This window comes from Thamnophis sirtalis, unplaced genomic scaffold, assembly GCF_051295495.1.
Source record: "Thamnophis sirtalis isolate CommonGarterSnake01/CBP01778 unplaced genomic scaffold, rThaSir2_p1.2 scaffold_5, whole genome shotgun sequence".
Taxonomy (NCBI): domain Eukaryota; kingdom Metazoa; phylum Chordata; class Lepidosauria; order Squamata; family Natricidae; genus Thamnophis; species Thamnophis sirtalis.
Genome location: NW_028261385.1, coordinates 77,274,430 through 77,296,377, shown reverse-complemented (window position 1 = coordinate 77,296,377; position 21,948 = coordinate 77,274,430). Strand labels below are relative to the sequence as shown.

General features: G+C 39.6%; 1 protein-coding gene across 1 annotated transcript; it reads right to left on the bottom strand.

The window, feature by feature from the left end:
* Positions 1-211: 211 nt before the first annotated feature.
* LURAP1L (leucine rich adaptor protein 1 like) lies at positions 212-21,370 on the bottom strand. The gene is made up of 2 exons (XM_014052917.2): positions 20,616-21,370; positions 212-873 (listed from the first exon to the last, which is right to left on the bottom strand). Exons 1-2 carry the CDS (start codon positions 20,889-20,891, stop codon positions 496-498), a joined length of 654 nt encoding a protein of 217 aa, XP_013908392.2. The 5' UTR covers positions 20,892-21,370; the 3' UTR covers positions 212-495.
* Between the last annotated feature and the right edge of the window lie 578 nt (positions 21,371-21,948).

The window sequence follows — 21,948 nt, the reverse complement described above, 5'->3', positions numbered from 1 at the left end:
ACAAGCTTATAAGAAGGAAAGTTGCATTATTAATCTCCATAAGACACTTTGTAAGCTTTGTTTGGTTGAATGCCCCAAATGAAAGGGGTTTAAATAATAATCACACCTGAAATTATCATCCGCCAACACTGTATCCAATCTTCAGATAATGGAAGTGTTTTATTGTCTGCAAGATGCAGAATTAAGTAAAAGTTCATTCATGCACTTAGGATTGCAGATAAATTTCCTTTATCTTTATTTTTTATATAAAAAAAGAAGTCAAATGGGATATTATAAAAAAGGGAGAAAGAAATCACAATAAATTAGAATAACAAAAGGAGGACAACCATCCAGGAAGAAAGGAGAATAAAACCTAGGAGCAGCAACCAAGAGAGGGGAGCAAATTTAAAGTACATTGTATTTGCTAAAGGTGCTTTAAAAATGCTTACATCAAATAGCAGCATAGAGGAATCATAAATACAAGTGCATGCGTGTCTCTCATAGATCTTCGTTTTATTAACCAAAACAGTAGTACTCGTTGGATTCCATCTTGGGATGTTTATGTAGGGGCTGTGAGTCATCTATGAGAGAAGAGTCACTGAACTGGTCCACATCTGAAGGAGTATGCTGGCCAGGGATATCGTCTACCAAAGTGTCCAGGTAACTTCCCACCGATATACCATCCAGTCCATCACTACAGTCTTGCAAGCTGTTGTAACTGCCTCTTAAGGAGGTATCCTGGCTGCCCAACAAACTACAGAGGCTGCCACTCAAGCTGCTGCCTCTACTAGTGATGGTCCCTTTTTCCTCAATGATCCACTTGATGGATTCAATGCTTTCATTGATGATCAGAAGCTGTCGCATTAGCTTGACATCGGTGGCTCTGAGATCAACCTGTAACCACAAAGACAAGTGGCCAATTAGAGACTATGATCAGCACAGAAAAGGATCATAAGGCGGTCCCCATGGGTCTGTACTACTGGTAGGCATAAAATGTTAAATATAAGATGAAACATGCCGAATTGCGCAGATTAGTCTGTTTTTGAGAAGATTATCAGTTGAATTCTCATTAGCATGAGCAAATTGAGGCCAATCTTTCATGCACATTTCATGAGCCTTTGGTTCGCCAATAGAAGAAGCTAAGTACACAAGGATATCTGCTTGAAAGTATATACTAACAGTTTAAAAAATGCCCATTAAATGCTGGACTGTACATAGAAATGCACTCTATAAATCTTCATTACAGCTGAATGGGTTGGCAAGGACTAGCTTTGGCTTACTTCTCTATTATTTATTAAGCTACTATGTTGTACAATGTAAAACTTGTACATGCTTATTTTCAAAGAAAGTCCCGCTAAACCAGTGGTTCCCAACCTTTTTTTGGCCATGCCCCATCTAAGCATCTCTGCCCCCCTCCCCCCGAACATATAATTCTTACTTTGCTCAAAAAGTGAACTCTACCTACACAGAGAAATCCTAAAAGACCATTAACTTGGTTTAAACAAGATTCAAATTGCTCCCATTGAAAATCAAATTGCCCCCCTGTGGGGTATTGGGAACCACTGCGCTAGACTCAGTGGGCTTACTTTAACATAGGCATAGTTAAATGTTTTTGCATTACATGTTTTTGTTTTGCAGGACTGCCATACAGTGGCTGATTTTTGCAGAGATTATAAAAATAAAATCCAGTAAAATAGTCATTTTGCTTAGGGAAGTAAAGGTATTGTTAGTGAGGCAAACAACTATGGTTAGATAATATGACCTTGCTAGTCCTATCACATTACTTTTATTTCCTGTCTGTTTTGGTTTGGCATCTCCTGGACTGATAACAGAACTCAAGAAAAGAAAGCAGCAGACTAATTCTCAAACATAATAATAAAAGTTTTGCATATGGGTAGAAAGCACAGCTGGTAATAACCTATCTACTGAATCCTTATTAGGCATTTTTCCTTAAAAATGCTTTCCTTAAGTATTTTAAGATGATGATATGCACCCATCGGTAAAGTTTATATGCAGACAGACTTGCAATCTGTTTCTCTCTCATATAGTATGTATATTAAACTTCCCTGCAGTAATAACAGGTGGAAAAATCAATTGTTGATATTTTAGCCGAGGCGCATCAAGCTTTTCCATTCAGTTCTCCCTTTTGGGGAATAAAACATAACTATTACATACACTTTATTATTTCATACTTTAATTGAGCAGCACACCTAGCATGTATCTCTGTGTGATTTAAAGTCCAATGAATATGAATTTTGGAGGAAATAATAGATTGCCCAGGAAATAGATTGCTCTTTCTTCTCAAACAATTAATTTTACTTACTTTTCCAAAAATTAGCTGATAATCTGTGTCTTTTAGCATACTAAATATGAATATGTATCTACCTATTTTTACTGATTAAAATAAAAGAGGGTTCTAATTAAAATAACAGGCATTGAAAAACAGTAGATTTCAAGTGAGAATATACATAGATACAGCACTGGCATGCAGGTATTGGTCCATATATCTATGTGTATTTATATAAAATTAACTGTTATCCTCTTTGTTACCCAGCTAACCCAGAGTAGTCAAATTGGATCCAACAATCTCCATAGATTTGCTGATATTTAAAGTGGGCATTTTTCTGGGTAAAATAGGAAAAATGAATAGGGTGCATTGTGTAGTATAGCCTTTTATCCACCACTCTTAAGCACCCCCCCCCCCTTTTGATATATGAATATAACATCTGCATTATTAGCTCGCAATAAACTGAAGGGAAAAAATCCAGACTCTGAGGAAGTGAGTTCTTTATCTTGTTTTTGGCACATTTCCTTTTTTGCATATAATTCTTTCCATGGTTGCTCTCCCCCACCCATCCATAAATTCAACTCTGTTCAAATATACTCTTTTACACATTACCCTCTTTTTCAAAGGATTCCTTTGGTGGTGGTTTCCTGACCACTGACCAAAGAATTGGTGCATTCTTCTTCTTCTACAGTTCTCACATCTGTTCCACTCTTCTCCATTCATTCTGCATTTTAAGAACCCTCTGTAACTATTTCCTCCCCCATTTTTTGCACCCCATCTTCAACCTTTCAAATCAACCATCTTCCTTTCTTTCTTTTTCATGATGCAACTTTTTCATCCTTTCCTAGAAGACCTTGCCTCTTTGATAATTCAACCTTTAGGCTGTATCATAACCATGTGTCCTAAGAGGAGGATCCACTAAATGCACAGTGGCTCAGTGGCTAAGAAGGTTGGCAGTTCAGCAGTTCGAATCCCTAGCGCCCATAACGGAGTGAACTACTGTTACTTGTCCCAGCTTCTGCCAACCTAGCAGTTTGAACGCATGCAAAAATGCAAGTAGAAAAATAGGGACCACCTTGGTGGGAAGGTAACAGTGTTCCATGCACCTTCACCGTTTAGTCATGCCGGCCACATGACCACGGAGACGACTTTGGATAGCGCTGGCTCTTCGGCTTTGAAATGGACATAAGCCTCTAGAGCCGGAAATAACTAGCATGTATGTGCAGGGAAATCTTTACCTTTACGTAACAGCTTTCCACAATTTATATCCAAGCAAATATCAAGGAATACAGTCTGGTACAGATCTATAAGAAACTTGTGATTTGAGAGACTGGGCACTGGTAATTATATTTAGGAGTTGAGACACCTATATTATTCCCTCTTCATTCTTTCAGTCCAAAAATTCATTATTTAATCTATTCTGCATGTAAAGGGACACTGCCTTTTATAAGGCTACTCTATTTTTTAAAAAATCAACCAACAAAACTCCTTCATGATATCACACACAAATTGGATAAAGACTAGCAACAGTTATGGTCACATCCTGTTCTCATTTAGCAGTTAGTATTTGAATAAACATTATTTGAAACATTCTCTTAGTATTTCTGCTTTTAATTTGCTTTGGTTTTTCCTGTAGAGTATGATAATGCATGCACCACATCAAATAATGAAATAGTTTCAGCTGTGTTGTAACAGCAGCTATTCTAAACTGTCTTTATTGCAAAAATGCAATGTTATTATAATTAAAGACTTAGGTTCAGTATCTATACTCATCCTTCTTAAAAAGTGAAGAGCAAATTGTGAAATTATTATCATCAAACCCAAAGGGCTGTCATTAAAACATTAGAAAACTGCACTTGGTATATAAAGTAACAGGTAAATATCATAATAATTTGTCCAAACATAAATTAATTAATTAGGAAGTATGACCATATAAATATCCATATTGAAAACTTGTATCAACATTTTACAATTCCCACTGACTTTGCAAGGTGGTAAAAAGTATACAGAACCTAATCCTAATCTGTGGCTGTTCAAATGTTGGTAAACTACAACTCTCCGCACCTCATTTTTAGCTATGGCAGCTGATGGTTGTGGATAAATTCATCAGTATATTTAACAGTGATGCACATTTTTAATAACGTTGCATACTTTTAATTTGCTTCAATAAGTTGTAGGTTGGAACCAATATTGTGAAAAGTATCAATACTCCATTCCCTGAACATCTTATTCAGGTTTTCAGTTATTTAAATTTTCATTATGTTTTAGTCTTACATTTTAAGTCAGCTTCTGAATGTTCATACTAGAAATATTTTTCAGTAAATAAAATAGAGACTAAATTACTTACTAAACTGTTCACATCAGGGCAACTGTAGTTTTTATTTTATTTTTGCTTTTGTACATGGTTATCCCTACACTGCAAACTAGCAAAATCACTTGGAAATATATGGTCTTATGTTACATGTAAATGTAAAAGCTGTTAAAAGATAAATATACCCATATTTCCAATGCAATTGTCCTATTATTTCTAGCATACACACAGAAATTGTGTATTACAACTAAGCTACTGAAAACAACTAAGTCAATGCAGAAGTTTTTCTTCCATTTTGCATATGGCTTGAGAATCGTATGTTTGCTGTCTTTCCTATAAGAAAAAGCAGGATATTGCTGACTATGAATATTTTTTCCTGTCTTCCAAAACTAATGTAAGAATCTGCAAACCACATTGAAGGACTCCACATAGAAAACCACAAAGAGGTATTTGAGAGGCTGCCACCAAGAGGAAGGGGTCAATTTATTTTCCAAAGCACCAGAGGGCAGGACAAGACACAATGGATGGAAACTAATCAAGGAGAAAAGCAACCTGAAATTAAGCAGAAACTTCCTAACAGTGAGAATAGTTAATCAGTGGAACAGCTTTTCTTCAGAAGTTGTGGGTGCTTTATCGCTGGAGATTTTTAAGAAGATACTGGAGGGTCACATGTCTGAAATGGTATAGGAACTCTTGTCTCGTTACTTGTCTCACTACCCATTACTCTTGAGCGCCATAAAGAAGCAACATGGTAGAGTTTCCTGGGCTTCTTGCAGGGGTGAAATCAACTTACTTTTGCTACCTCCGCACTTGCGCAGGACCTTCCATGCATGCTCTGAGCATCAAAAACGGGACAAGATGAAATCTGGGCGGGTGGGCAGAGCCTCCTGCCGTCACTGCTACTGGTTCACCCCGAACCAGATAGAATGGGCTGAATTGCACCACTGGCTTTTTGTGTTGTATGAGGTAAGTCTTTTGTTCCACTGGTGAAGCAGAAGAGGGAATACAATATGGATTTAAATCTTTGAGTAACCTAAACTTTTGTGTTATGAGAAATGCCATGATATGGTGATTAACCTCAGAATGGGAAAAGCAAAGTTGAAATCCTCATTCTCTTAAACTCTTGGAGAATAGAAATAGATGAATGAATAAATGAATGGATACAGCACAAGATGATTCTATCTCAGCAGGACTTCCGAAATCTAACCTATTTGTGTTTCACCAGGTGCAGAAATGCCCATTTAGGCATAACTCATAATACTTGATACTTCAAACTGTAAAAAAAAGAGCTTGTTTCAGACATAATTCATTTCCCAGTGGTGATTCTTTATATTAAAACTACTGAGAAAACAGATGGTTTCTTTTAATACAGACATAGCTGCAATATTTAACACTATCTTATATTCTTTATTCTTTCTTGATTATTATTTTATATTGTCTTTTATGTGTATGCTCTGTAAAAGGTAATAAAAATATTTGAGACAGGAAATTGTAATGCTAATATTATAACCAGGTTGAAAACATATTAATAAATTCCTAAAGTTTATGCGCATTATTTTCTTTTAAAAAAAACCACAGCATTTTTTTGCCAACCCATAAATTATTGGTCAGCACCAAATGTATTTCAATGGAAACAAAAGCCCAATTATAGATTCCTATAATTTAGTTACATTATTATTTATAAAATCAAAGCCCATTTTCAAGGCATATCCACAAGTAGATTGTGTAAATTATAAGATGAACCAAACAAGTTAAATCCCTTTGCAATCTCATTCACACAGTGAATACACTAAACATAAAATTTGTTTTAATTTTGCAATTTAAATTCACAGATTTTTAATTGATTAAACATTTATTATTCTCATTTGTTTGATTATTTTAAGGTTCACTATGTAAATATATTTATATAACTGAAGAACAGAGTTTTCATTTTTATATTTGGTTTATTATACAGGCAAGATATATAATCTTTAAGAACTTACAAAACCTTAGCATCTGCAGAATAACTAAGGCAAAATGGAACATTTGTACCACACAGCAGTAAATGAATTTTCAGATACAAATTTCATGAGCCAAGAAAAGCAGTTAGCTGATTCATCAATAATGCAACAGCACACTCTTGAAAAACACTTAAGAGATAAATTGCAATTTAATTTCTGCTGGACCTTACTAGCACTTCGTTCTTGATACCACAGAACACTAAAGACTTGAATATGATAAGGTTACGCGCGCGCGCACAGACACACACACACTCCAGCACATTCCTTAGTATGATAGATATGTGCATAGCCTCAAATTCCTTGAACATCCCTCTCAATAGATTCATTAATCCATCGTATATTGGTTTGCAATTCAATCTTTGTTCTCTTTATATGAATGAATCGCTTCAACTGTTCCTTTTTGTTCGTTCATTCCATATTTATTCCACTTCCAACCATGTATTCCTTATAACTTCTGTTTTTATCCTATATATTTTGTAAGAATCTATTTCCACTTCTTTGTTTTTCCTTATACATCCAATGTCTATGTAACAAAAAGGACTTCACATTTTCTTCATCTCTTTTAATTGCTTGTTCTCATTGCAACTGTCCTTTTCTTTGTTTATAGATTATAGCAATAGCAATAGCAATAGCAGTTAGACTTATATACCGCTTCATAGGGCTTTCAGCCCTCTCTAAGCGGTTTACAGAGTCAGCATATTGCCCCCAACAACAATCCGGGTCCTCATATTTCTCACATTCAATTCATGTTCAATTCATTATTTCAATTTCAGCATATTGCCCCCAACAACAATCCGGGTCCTTATATTTCTCACATTCTCATTTCTTTGCATTAATCATTCTCTTATGCATTTTATTCACTTGCTCACTATATTTTTCATTTCATTATTCTATAAGCATCATTATTTCTATTTCCCATCACTGGAACTTCATTCACTTCTGTGGCACTCTCTAACGTAATTCTTTTTATTTTGATCCAAGGGACATCCACATATACTTGTCTTATGTTCACTTTCTATTCATTCTTATAAATCTTTATAAATTATAAATCCTTCTATTCTGGATAAAAACTCAAAATAAAAATAATTGATATTTAAAGTTGCCTTAAACACAGATTAAGGTAAAAGTAAAGGTTCCCCCGCACATGTGTGCTAATAGTTTCTGGCTCTAGGAGCGGTGCTCATCCCTGTTTCTAAGTTGAAGAGCCAGCACTGTCTGAAGACGTCTCTGTGGTCATGTGACTAACATGACTAAACACCGAAGGCGTACGGAGTGCTGTTACCTTCCTAACAAAGGTGGCCCCTATTTTTCTACTTGCATTTTTTATGTGCTTTTGAACTGCTAGGTTGGCAAAAGCTGGGACAAATAACAGGAGCTCACTCTTTTTTCATGGTGCTAGGGATTCGGACTGCTGAACTGTTGACCTTCTGATTGACAAGCTCAGTGTCTTAGCCACTGAGCCCTAAAATAGATTATGGTACAAATGCAAAGGTGTTAGGTGCTGACCATACATCCATGATTGTCTCAAAACTACAAAACAGAAGGAAAACTATCAATTTAAACATGTAAGATTATCTAGATTTACAGCTAACCATATAATGTAAACCTGTATTCCAATATGTTACTGGACACCTTATTGCAAAACTGTCTGGGGCTTCTCAACCTTAGTGCTTTTAAGAGATGTTGACTTCAACTCCCAGAATTTTCCAGTCAGCACAAAGTCCATATCTCTTAAAAGAGCCAAGGTTGAGAAACACTGGTTTGGATCATTCTTTTGGCTAATGGCAGGATTATCCACTTGACCTCTTTGCTCATATGAACTGGTCTTGCTATCCTATTCCATCTCTTCCTTTGGTCATTCTGCTTGATTTCTCTTATTTCTCCCACATTTCAGAAGACCATTCTACCATGACATGTTCACTTTTTGGCGTGGATCACAACAGCAAAAGAATGCCACCGTCTCGTGTCTCTGTATACAGAAAGAAAAGCAGTGCTGATGTAGATATTTTCCCATTCTGTCTCACACACTTTTTTCAGAGGCTTCTCCTGCATCTTTCTACAAAGCCGGAAATATCGTCAGCAACAAAACAGCTTTTATGATCTAGCAACCCCTTTGATTTAGGACTCATATATAAGATTAAGATTGTGAACTTCAGCATAACTTATTAAGATAAGTAAAGACATATCATTTGTAGAGGGTTACTCTCCGAAATCACCAAGTCTTGAATTCAATTTGGTGATATGACATAGTACACAAGAGAACAGTAGTAAAGTTATTTTAAAAATGTTGAACTTAAAAAATATTTTGAAAGCTGTTGGAAAGTTAATAGTTTGGCTGCTGAAGAATGAGCAAAAACTTGCAGTCAAATTATCAAAATAAATATCTTTTTAATAAATCTTCTACAATTGTCCTAGATCTTTCTCTATGTACTGTTTTAATTGTACAAACTTGGATAATTGTTACTCAAATAACAATAAAATGTAGCTGATATCATTCTCTTATGTTTGTTCCTATATCTCTGGGGTTCCCAACCTCTGGTCCATGGATCAGCACTGGTCCATGGCATGCCAGGGTCACACAAACAAGTGAAGCCCCATCCATGGGATGCAGGCAGCACACAAAACCACAGCCCCTCTGGTCTGCAGAAAAATCTTTCTCTGCTAAACTGGTCCCTGCTGACCAAAAGGTTGGGGCCTGCTGTTATAGCTGAAAAGCATTTTACTTCTACACAGCTACATCTCTTCTTCACTTAATACAGCTCAATGTCTATGGAGATTCTCAGTCATCCAGGTCATGGTTGTCTCAAAGGTGCTTTTTCAAGAGGCAACTGGAAAACCAGAGAGTCTACCCATAAAAATAAGATACTCTTTTCTGAGCATGTGGAAGCTTCTGAGCATCCTCATTTCTGTATATAAGCAAGTGGGATTTACCCAAGCAGATATACTGTTTCCCAACATCTGTATAAATTGTATATCCATCAGCATGGATGTCATATGTATTCCTGGTCTTGATATGCATAGGACTTTTGAGATCTGATACTGAGAGCACTAAACTGTAACCTAAGTGCTATATTAACATTACATGTTTGCAAAGAATTAATTACAGCAACTGTATTCAAATCAGTCGTTCTATTGCAGAGGTAGAATGCCTTTGGATCTTCAAAAATAGTTGGTTAGCAATCCCTACAGCTTACCCTATATAAGTGATGGTTAACCTTTTCCAGACTGAGTGCCCAAAATGTGCACGCATGGACATGAATGTGTGCGTGTGCCCGAACCCCCAAAATGCAATATATGTGCAGCCCCTGCATGTGCCCCACCCCAACACCTTGCTCCACATGCATGCACATGCAGCCCCCTGCAAACCCCCGCACATGCATGGCAGAGACCCAAAGATCAGCTGGCTGGCAGAGGGCACACGCACATGGGAGCTGAACTGGAGCAACGGCTCGTGTGCCATCAGAAAGGATGCAGCGTGCCACCTCTGGCACGCATGCCATAGGTTCACCATTACAGTCCTATAGGATCTTTGCCTAGGAAACAATTGAATCAAAGTTGACTATGAGAAGGATGCTTCAGATGTCTTCAGCTTCTGATTGACATATATCATGGCTATCTGCTTAGATGGCAAGTGATGCTGCATATACATTTTGGGGTCCCAATTTTTTTTTTCCAACAAGGGGCACTTTTCTATCCTACCTATACCCATTTTACCTCATTGAAATTCACAGGCAAAAAATGTTGTTTGGCAGAATATATGTTAGGGCTCTGGCTAAGGTACACATGGCAGGTTCACTCGGAAGGTATCACTGTCCTCTTCAGTAATGGTTTTCTCTTACCTTCACTACTGGTTTGGAACTGAGAGCATGCGTGCGCGCGTGGGGACGCTTCTGGGCATGCGCAGTGTGTCCATGATGATGGCTGGGTGGGTGGGCAGAGTCTCCCGCCACTGCTGCTACTGGTTTGGCTGAACCAGGGAGAACCGGCAGAATACCACCTCTGGTCCTCTTGCTGAAAATTCATGGCAGCCCATTCCAAATTAGTATAAAAATAACATGCTGAATATTATCCATCCAAGTTTAAATCCTTTTTCTTTAAACTCAATTATCAACTTGGCCAAATGTGTAGTTGACAGATTTTAAAAAATGTTTTACTGAACTAAAGACCATGTTAAATAGTAACCACTTACATTAAGTGCAGTGGTGGGTTCCGGATCCCATTACAACCAGTATGGTTGAAATGGACCCGGTGTCTCCCACATGGATGCGCGTATGGCACATGCCTGCGTTGTACCTGCCAGTGATGCCTGAGCAAGCCTCCCCAACACTCCAGCTGCTTGGAGGAGCATTGCGCAGGTGCTGTACACGCCATGCCCGTGCGTGGAAGCGCTGAAGGCTTTAAAGGATAGGTAAGGAGCTCGGGCAGGCTGGCGGGCCCTCCGGAGCACCATACCATAATGGTACCCAGTGCTTCGGGCAGGCTCCGGTACACCCGTACTGGGGCGTACCGCCTACAACCCACCACTGATTCAGTGTATCTAAATATTAGTTTTCCTGGTTGGTATTGAAAATGTGTAACTTGGCAACAACAAACATATAAGACCTCATCTCAGGAATTGGTAAAGTAAGCTGTTCATTGCATTGTTTGGGGCTTAACTTGCTGCCACATGAAGACCAAAACTACCTTTTTCCTTTCCTTGAATAAATAGCAATTAAAGCATGTAGAGGAAATGTTCCTATATCCAGCAAACACATAATTGCTGGCTATGTACTATTAAGTGCTCTTTCCTAAAGTGAGGTTTTTTAGATGTAAAAACCAGATAGTGGGGATTTTTAAGGGAAAGGGAGATGAGAACAAAAATGTACATATATCAGACCAAATATTAAACAGTTATTATTCCCATCAAAGTATATCTATTAAGTCTTTAAAGGGCATGTCATATAATGGGATAGCTAGTTGTACATGATTGGCATAAAATTGTGTGCATTAAAAATAAATACACATGATTTTATGCTGAGGTCAGAAAATTCATTTCCTTAGAAAAAGCGGAGCAATATGAGTATCGTAGGCTGAAGTGCTTCTATGATTCTGGATATAGTTTGGCAAGGAGTATATATAAAGAACATTAACTAAGTAATTAGATTGCTTTGGAAGCCTTCAATGTCAACAGGCAAATTAGAAGCTTGCTGCTTAAGATTTTTATCTACTCCTCCTGTGTATATTTCCCCAGCCACAGAAGCATTGTTGGTTAATACTATCCCTAAGGTCTTTTTTGTAGTAGCATCCTGATTGTGAAACTCCTTCCCTTAGATGAAATTGGCTCTTTTATGTGTTTTAGAGTGCGTTGCTTTGTTAGATTTTTATTTTAACAGTGCCCCGAGATTGTTTATCTTATTCTATGTAGCATTAGGTTGTACAGTAGTGTATTACCAATGGGAACAGAATACATGTAGCTCAGGGTTGAGTTTTCGATGCTTTCTGAGTTTGGTTGTTTGGTTTCATTATCCCACTAGGTAACATAGTGCACTGATGATGTTCCTTAGTTGGTTAGTGAAATGTCTGCAAGCAAACAAACAAGTTCAGAGAGCACTAAGGATTCCATTGTAACAATATCAGATTGTTTTAAAAACCTTCAATACCAAGAGGGAAATTAGAAGCTTACTTCTGAAGATATTTATCAGAGCTCTTGTGTATATTCACCAGCCACAAAAGCGTTGTTGGTTGAGACTATCCCTGAAATTAGTTTTTTATGTGTTCTACAGAGCAAAGATTGCTTTGCTTTGTTAGACTTTTATTACTGCTCCAAGATGGTTTATCTTATTCTATAACATTCCTTGAAATATATATCTTAGGTTGGGTTTTATGAATGATACTGCAACAATGTTTATTGTTATACTAAGAATGCTTTGAATGTTTGAGTGGTATTTATATTGCATATTATTTTAAGGACCTATTAGGAAACAGTGCTTATAAGGAAGCCAATCAAAATTTCTATGAAACAGAGTTACAGAATCTGGCAGTTTTCCTAAATCTGGTATACTCCCAGTATTGCATTATATTACATTACATTGTATTATATTAATTCATTTCTGAAACTCCCCAAATTCTCAACAAACATGTTGTCCTGGATAAAAAAGAAGAGCACATGTCCTTCACTTTTCTTTCTTTAATTATACCCACCTTTCTTCTAGAAGTGATACTAGCCAGTATACCTGCCATCTATATCTTCTTTTACCTACTAACATCACAATCCTTACATAGGTTATATTTTGTTCCATAATAGCTTTCTTGATTATTCACCATGCCCCAGGTAACTGGAGAAAGCAGACCCTGAGAAACCCTCCAAATAATTTAAGGTGGAAATAGTCATCTAAGTCTACTTTTCTACTCCTTCACTAATAGTATATCTGCTCCACTTTTCTTCCATCTCAGACCTACCTTTTTTTGCACACAACATGAAAACCTTAGGCAGCAGGAGAGAAAAGCAGAATCATAGAGTTGTAGGAAGCCATTCATATCATCATGTTCAGTACAAATATATCCAACCTATACCTCATTCCATTTTTTCAGCACTACTCTTCCTTCAGCCAGGATAATAGAGAAGAGGAAACGATGCAGGGATAGTTTTGAATCAGTTAAACCGATCAATCTATTGATAAATTTTGAAGGACTACGGGGCCCTTAGTTGTCTATCTTTATTTTATCTTGTCCTGCTGGCTACATCTAATAATTTGAAATCAGTTGCTCTAGGGCACTGTGGGAAAATCAAAGTAGTGTCTGGCTTCCCATTCTTGCTACCATAAACTTGCTACAATCTAGAGAACTTGGAAGATGAGTAGGATGAACTATTGCACACATGCGAGAACACAAATGAGAGGAGATCCAAATTCATTCGAAGCTTTATACCGCAATTAACAAGGCCATACATTCAATTTCAAGGTTACTACAATTGTTGGCCAAGCAGGGATAAAAATAGCCAGAGAAATTATTGAAGCCTGGAAAACAGAACCTTTGTTAGTCAAGAAGAGTGCTGATTTACCACCAAATTATCAGGTATTTTAGAAGCCAAGGATGCAGTGGCACAAGGAAAAAACAACCAACAAGTTAATAGCCAGCCACCAACACCCTAATTAACAACTAAAAGCTACATACAACCAGGCACCATAATAAAATACAATGCCTAGAATAACACAGTGCACATATTCTGGAGAGAGAGAATTTCCCTGATGATGGGATCCAGCATGACCCCAAAAGCAAGGAAGAATAAACCTCTGATCCCTGTGACTGACTCAAGATTTGATCCAGTTGCACAAGTGTCTAGGATGATTGTGTTCCAGCAACTATTTGAGAGTGTTTGAGTGCTCTTGACAATCCTTCTATGTATCTTCTTAAGATAAAGACCTTCTTTTTTTTTTTTTAAGAAAGCTGAAAATGTCAAGGAGCAAAGTGAAATGACTTGAGAAGGCCAAGCCAATTGCTATGCTGTGATAGTAGCCACTTATCTTCTTTTAGTCTCTGATTCCTTTGTATAAGAGATGCTACGCTGAAGAGAACTGACGGGGAAGTATCAATGCAACCAGAAGATTGTTATCTTCAAAAGAACTCAAATTTCTTTACAAGAGAACTATTAGCAGAAGTATTTGAATTAGTCAGCAAGTACTTATTCCATAAAGTAGGAATGGAAGATTCTTTTGGAGAGAATAATCTTATCATCCAGGCTATCAAAAAGTTGTAAGTCTATGTGGGGCAGAGCAAAGATCTGTGAGAGAAGATATTCTCACAATGTATTTGTTGATTCTACTTGGAAGGCATGCTTCTCAAGATTGTGAAACAATCATGAGAACATCTTTGAATGTTTCACTAATAAAATGAGAAAATTAATTTTGAAGTAAAACTTGTTTTAATAATACTCCTTATATTTCCTTGCATTTAAGATATTGACTATAAATTTTAATTGGATATATCAGCTTACATTTAATAGTTTATTTCATCAGTATCTAGCATGCGGCCCTCAGTCAGGATTCAGATCTCGGTATGGGACAGAAACGGCACTGGTTGCACTTTAAGATGACCTCTGGCATGGGTGGGATGGGTGTACCTAATACATCCATCCTTGCCCTACTTGACTTCTCAGAGGCTTTCAGTACCACCAACCATAGTATCCTTCTGGATTGACTCAGAGAATCGGGGGTGAATGGCATGATGTTATTCACCTCCTTCCTTCACAATTGGCACAGAGAGATCCCACTTTCCACTCCCATATGGGGTGTTACAGGGTTAGGTGCTTTCTCCACTCCACTTAACATCAACATGTGGCCCTAGGTGAGTTCATTTGTGAACCTCATACCTCATGCAGTATGCTGATGATAAGAATATATCTTCACCCATGCCAATTTAAGTGATATCATGAATATCTTGTCCTAGTGCAGGCGTGTCAAACTGGTGGGCTGTGGGCCAGATGCGTCATGCCAGGCCATGACCACCCCAGCTCCATGAATAGAAAAAACATCATGAAACGTCATGTGACGGCAACGTGACAGTGAGTTTGACACTTGTGTCCTAGTGTCTGGAGGTTGTGAAAGTCTATATGGGGAACAACAGGCTTCAGCTGAATCCTGGTAAGTGAGTGGCTTTGGGTTGTGGGTCTACTGACTCCAGGGCTTTGCCATCTTTGGTGCTGTATGTAGGGGTGGGTTCCGGCAGGCACTACTGCCAGTTCGCTTGTGTGCACGGGGGCATGCTTGATGCACAGGCAGCACAATTCAAATTCTTCTGCACATGGGTAGAACTGAAAAAAAGATGGCGGGGTCACAGGCACTGCCTGGAGAACTGGTTCAGGGACATGGCAAGCCTGGGTTGCTGCCGGTTCCAGCGATCCAGGCCGCCAAACCACAACCAGTTCGGCCGAAGCAGTCTAAACCAGTAGAAACTCACCATGGCCTGTATGGGATTGCGTTATCTCAGACAGATTCAATCCATCCCAAAGGGTCTTTCTAGACTCATGTCTCCTTTTCAAGGAGCAGGTAGTAGCCCTGACTAAGACAGCCTTTGCACAGCTTTATCTGGTACAGCGGTTGTGCTCTGTCCTGCATCATACCTTGATCACCTCCATATTGAATTATTACAATGAGCTCGACATGGGGCTGCCCTTGAAGAGTATCCAGACACTTTAGCCAGTACAGAATGCCACATCGCAGATGTTCTCTATACAGAATTCACTTCCATTCCACAAACTGCATTACCTGCAGGTTTTCTTTCAAGTCCAATTCAAGGTGCGGGTTTTAACTTTTAAAGCCCTTCATGGCATGAGACTAGGTTATCTGAGGGACTACTTCTCCTCAATTACATCAGCCCACCCCACTAGATTTGATAAAATAAGCATTGTGTAAGTACCATTGCATAGGGACATTAATTTAATGGGTCCCATGAAATGCATTTTTTTCTACTTTTCTACTACCTCCTAATGGCACCTGCCTTATGGAACATTCTTCCCCTGAAAATTAGATTACCTCCATCCTTTTTGATAATCTGTAAAGCTCTGAAGTCTTGGCTGTTGTCAGGGCTGCAGCTCCCTGGCGATTTGATTTAAATGGCTCAGATGGCTCCATTGTTTAGGTGGACTTTTTAAATCTCCCTCTCTTGTGGTATCTTTCATTATTATCATAAATGTTAATATGGTTTTTCATATTGTGTCCTCTTTTTTTGGTTTTGTGTATGTTTTTTATGATTATTATTTGCCACTCAGAGTCTCCGGGATGGTAGGATATAAAAATCTGATTTATAAATAAACAAAAGGAGACTCAATGTTTTTCAATATTTAGTTGCAGTGAGATCTGGGAATCTAGTTTCATAAAGAGAAGGGGATCGAAAGGGTAGTAAGGCCTTTCATTGCCTTTTCACAAAAATTGTATTCTTCGTGAACTTTCATCCAAAGTTTTTCTGGTATGTTTTCCCAGCTGTTTCAGTTGATATCTGAGGCAATATCTGCCAATGTCTCTTCATTATTGGACAAGCTACTTGTATAACTAGAATACAGTGGCAACAAAAAGTGAATCCCAGAAAACCTCACAAAACACTTTCTAGTTGTTCTGGAAATCCTGGTGTTGAAAAAGCACCACAATGTGTGGTGAACAACCTCATGTGGTATTCCCTTCAGATAATCTGTAGGAGGATGCTTGTCAACAAAGGTGGGGCTGAAAAACATGGATGAGACAAACTTGTCTTTTTTTCAAATATTCCTTTTTTATGTCATTCATACCTTCTTTCTTTTTCTTACTCCCAATGTAGAAGTTTGGAAAAAAATTACTCCTACAATGTGAATGGGTGGCTTTTAAATAAACTCCAGGAATGCATGAAATTAATTTAAGGGCGGCTAGAAGCTCTGTGGCCAGCAATTGTTCATTTCTTGCAATAGAAGCATAGAAGCCAGCCGTGAACATTGTTACAAATATTCCAGAGGAGGGATTCAGCCGATTCTCTTTGGTTCAGGCGAACCGGTAGCAGTGGCTGCAGGAGGCTCTGCCCACCCACCCCGATGTAATGTGTGAGCACTGTGCATGTGCAAAAGATGGTGCCCATGCACAGATGTGGAGTGTGTGCTCACATTTGTGAACCGGCAGGGAAGATAACTGAATCCCACCTCTGAAATATTCCCTATAATTATCTGCTCCATGCAGAGATTCTAATGTTCAAATATACATTGCTACCAAATACACAATTTCTATTTCAAGTGTGACATAACACAAGACTCTATTGAAGAAGGAAGAAATGCACAATTGTCCTGGGGTCCATACATGGAAGAGGCCCCATTGAAAAGATACGTCAGCTATTGGATAGGTTAGCTGGATCTATATTTTGCAACAGAAAAGAATGTATGTAGCTCTGGTTGAACTTCAGGACATGAAGTCCTTGGTGCAACCTGAGCTTGGGTTGTTTGCTTGCAGATGTTTCATTACCCAGCTAGGTAACACCCTAAACACTAATGATATTACTTAGTCGGGTAATGAAACCTCTGCAAGCAAACAGCCAAGCTCAGAGAGCATAAAGTATTTTATTGTTTCCCATTCAAGGAAGTTTAAATAATGGATTGAAATATACTTTCATAACTTACTTCAGCTATTTCACTTCCGTACAAACTCCCATTTATTGGATTTGTTAGACATAAAAGAAGAAAAATCAAACACTGAAACAGGACCCAATGAGGAGAAAGTTGAGGACAGAGATCTCAAATCAACATAATGGTCCTGGTTTCTCATACTCTTAAAAACCTAGCCTGCTCCTCTAAAAATAGAGGGATCATTAAAGTGATTTAGTCAATCCTAGTCTTTTGCACAAGTTCTCACATTAAGTATATCTGACAAATATATGTCCACCGATCCAGGATCAGTGTGGGGAAAAAATAATAGTGTAAAGGGAAGCAGAGTCCTTTCTTAAGGTAAAGATTCCCTCGCACATAGGTGCTAGTTGTTCCTGACTCTAGGGGACGGTGCTCATTTCCGTTTCAAAGCCGAAGAGCCAGTGCTGTCCAAAGACGTCTCCGTGGTCATGTGGCCGGCATGATTAAACACTGAAAGCGCACAGAATGCTGTTACCTTCTCACCAAAGTTGGTCCCTATTTTTTTACTTGCATTTTACATGCTTTCCAACTGCTAGGTTGGCAAAAGCTGGGACAGTAACGGGAGCTCATTCCATTATGCAGCACTAGGGATTCGAACCGCTGAACTGATGAGCTTTCTGATCGACAAGCATCTTAGCCACTAAGCCACCATGTTCCTTTCTTAAGTATAGGAAAATGGAACAGTTCAAACTCTATTCAAGTCCGCATTATACAGTATAGCTACTGTAAATATGAACTGCTGTATATCTTCAAAAAGATATGTATCTGGGAACCATATGCATTGTGTAATGCTAGTTTCTGCTTCCCTGGCACTGCTACTTGACAACTATGATTGCCTCTCAGGATAAAGAACAGCAGCTGCTGAATGTGTCTTTAGAGTAGAACAGGTGCTTCAGATAGTCTTTAGGTGCTCTTTTTAGCAACACATGGACAAACAAATTTACCAACACAGTAATCCTGAATTATCTGAACAAGGAATGATGGCCCGGCTAAACCACACGTATGGAACATCATTAATTTATCTTCTTTCGCATCTAAACTATAGGTCATGGTTTGGGTAAGTTTCAGCACACACACAATTTCATTTTTCATTCTTTGTAAAAAAAAAAAAAAAGGCAAAGGAGATTAGAAGGGTGCCAAACTGGTGCTGTTTGGATGGATATGAGGGTCAGCAACTAATTTAAGAAAGGACTGGTCAGAGCATGCCAAGGCTCTAAATTAATCTACCTTTTTGAAGCCAGTCTTTTCTTTTCTTTCAATAGTTTCAATCGCTGCTGGTAATTTTTAGAGTTTGCTGAACTTCATAGTGGAGACTGAGCAGGAATCTCCCTCTAAAATTCTCACATTCTTATTATAAAAGAGGACTGCATAGCACCATTATTGGCTGTTTTGAATTTCATGGGGGGGGGGAGTGGGACTGTACTTCTTGAACAGTTCTGAATAAATATATAAGTTGCTTCAAAACGATACTATGTGAAATGAATTATTAGCGCAAGACAATTTTGCATGCTTGTTTGCTTTGTGGATAAAGTTAAAAGGAGAAGATGTGCTCCTAATAGGTATGCTAAGATTACATATTGCAATTCTATTTTTCCTAGTCAAAGGACCATGGAATACTGAAGTCAATATATTAAAGTTAACAGAGTTAAGATTATGAGCAATGCAGTTAGTACAATGATCGATTGATTATAGTAAACTTCCTGGGTTTAAGAACACTGGGATGCATGTGGTTCCAGTGAGTCAGTTGTACATACTCTGCATGTGTCCAGTGGCATTTTTCCTTACAGTGACATAAAAATGTTCTAGGAACTAGCCATGGTCCTGAGAAGAAATTCGGGATTAAATCAGGGTACAAGTTAAAGCTTTGAAAGAATCCCAAGGAATGGAGTGGTGATGGAGTTGAATCCAGCATTAAGAAATAACTGAATTCTAAGCAAAGGTGAATCCAGGCCCTCAACTGGGAAATGTTTAACTTATCAAAATAATCCTTCTGTATTTGTAGATTCCTGACTGAACACTTCATTAGGAAGTATTCATTATTTTCAAGTTATTTAATTATTAAAAAGACACTTCTATTAATTACAGAGGGTTCAGCACATTAGTGGATACTAAGAAAGACAGACTTTGGAAGTTGGAAGTTTACTCCAGGAACCTATAACATGCAAGAGAAACTGCACACACATGCACACCCACAAGTGGGTTGCAATCCACTTTCCAATCTTTTAGAGCCAGACTAGATACATGGCAGTAAGAAGAAAATGTGCTGTGGGGTCCATATGAAATAACATGTCCATCAACTACATTTTGACTTCTGTCCATCATTTACCTGGATTATTTAGGGGACAGGTGATTTTTCCATCCCTTGTGAGGAAAAAGGGTACTAAGGAAACTCACCTAAAACATATCTTTGAGGAGTCCAGAAGGAAGGAGACATGCAACACGTTGCTGAAATGTCTCAATGAAATATCCTTGTTTTGAAAGCTGGATCTCAAGCAGACAGTTTCCCACCGAATACTTAATCCCAGGATCCCAAGGGAGCCAGCAAAAGTCTGCCTTCCCCTGCACTTGCACCACGCTCAGAAACACTCGTTTATGTCACAGGCATTTGAAATCATCACACACAAACAAACAAACAAACACACACACACACACACACACACACACACACACAGAGAGATAGGCAGACAGCCCTAATCACTTCTGGGCCCATCTGGCGTCCTTGGCCTCCCTCCCAAGTTTATTCTCGCTCTCAATTTCTCTCGGAGAAGGGGGCACCCAGAAACGCTTTCCAAACCGAGGAGCGGCGCTCCAAAGTGAGCAGTAGCGCACAATGGTCAGATCCGGCGCTGCTGCCTTGTTATTGGCGGCTGGCTGGCTGGCTGGCTGGCTGGCTGGCTGGCTGGGAGGGGGGGGGATACTCACCATTTCTTGCCTGAGGAGGTGAAGTTTGGTCTCCAGTCTTTCCAGCGCGCTGGAGCCGCTGCCGCCTCCGCCACCGCCGAGCATGGCGGCTCGGGGGGCTCGAGCAGCGGAGAAGCCGGCGACGCCAGGCCCTCCGCCGGACTGCTCCCGGTCTTTTTCCTTGTCGCGGGTAGCGGCGGTCTCGTCCCCGCGCAAGGAGCGCGCGAGGCTCTCGGGGACTTTGCGCCCCAGCTTCAGCTCGACGTCCCGCAGGTCGGGCAGGGCGCAATCTTCCATGGCTTTTGGGGCGAAGGCGGCTTTTCGGATTAAGGAACAGCAACCGCGGAGGGAAGAGGGGAAAGGGGGAGGGAGGGAGGGGGTTTGACGGGGAAGAGCTAAGCCTTCAGCCGCGCCGCCCGACACTCGGCGACCTTCCCATGTTCGTCCCGCTGGGGTTGTAATCCACCCCGGCCGCGACCGTCAGAGGTGGAGCGGGGGACGGGAGCGAGCGGCCAGCCAGCCAGCCAGGTGACACGCCGTAGGAGGCAGCCCGAGTGGTCGCCTTGGCCGCTTTCCGGCAGCAGCATTATTTGGCTTGCAAACCCCAGCCCCTGGGTTGCATCGGCGGCGGGCGGGGAGAGGGCGGTTACGGAAAGCGGGCACACTCACATGAACCTGCGGGGCGTTGTTATTCTTTCATTCGGACTATTCTGATCTCGCCTCGGAAGGCAGCCTTGGCCTCGCTTAGCAGCGGCGGAGAATACCATTAGCAGCAGCATTTAAGACTTCTATACCGCTTCACGGTGCTTTGCAGCTCTCTCTAAGCGGCGTACAGAATCAGCCTCTTGCCCCCAACAATCTGGGTCCTCATTTTACCCACCTTGGAAGGATGGAAGGCTAAGTCAACCTTGAGCCTGGTGCGAAACTGCACGCAATCAACAGTCTTCAGTCAGCCGAAGGGGCCTGCAGAACTCCATTCTAATCACTGTGCCACCACAGAGAAGAGGGCAATTCCCCCCTCCTCTTTAGTACAGGTAGTCCTTACTTAAACCAGTTAATTTATGGACTGAAGTTAACAGTGGCACTGAACCTTTTTTCACACCTTTCAACCATTGCAGCATCCCCATGGTCCTTAACGGTGTTATTAACTTAACAAGTGCAGTGATTCACTTAACAACTGTTGCAAGAGAGACCCTAAAATGGGGGAAAACTCGCTTAACCAATGTCTCGTTTAGCAACAGAAATTTTCTGGGCTCATTTGTGCTTGTAAATTGAGGATTACCTGTTGTTTTGTTTTCATGCTAGTGTCAGTGCTTGGGTTAAAAGCAGGGGGTGTCCAATGTTGGCAACTTTA

What these genes read in the sequence shown, in the direction of transcription:
- LURAP1L (XM_014052917.2), bottom strand. Translation starts at nt 20,891, where the DNA reads ATGGAAGATTGCGCCCTGCCCGACCTGCGGGACGTCGAGCTGAAGCTG. An exon ending in ACCTCCTCAGGCAAGAAATG is followed by an intron (nt 874 to 20,615) that starts GTGAGTATCCCC and finishes TTGTGGTTACAG; the next exon opens with GTTGATCTCAGAGCCACCGA.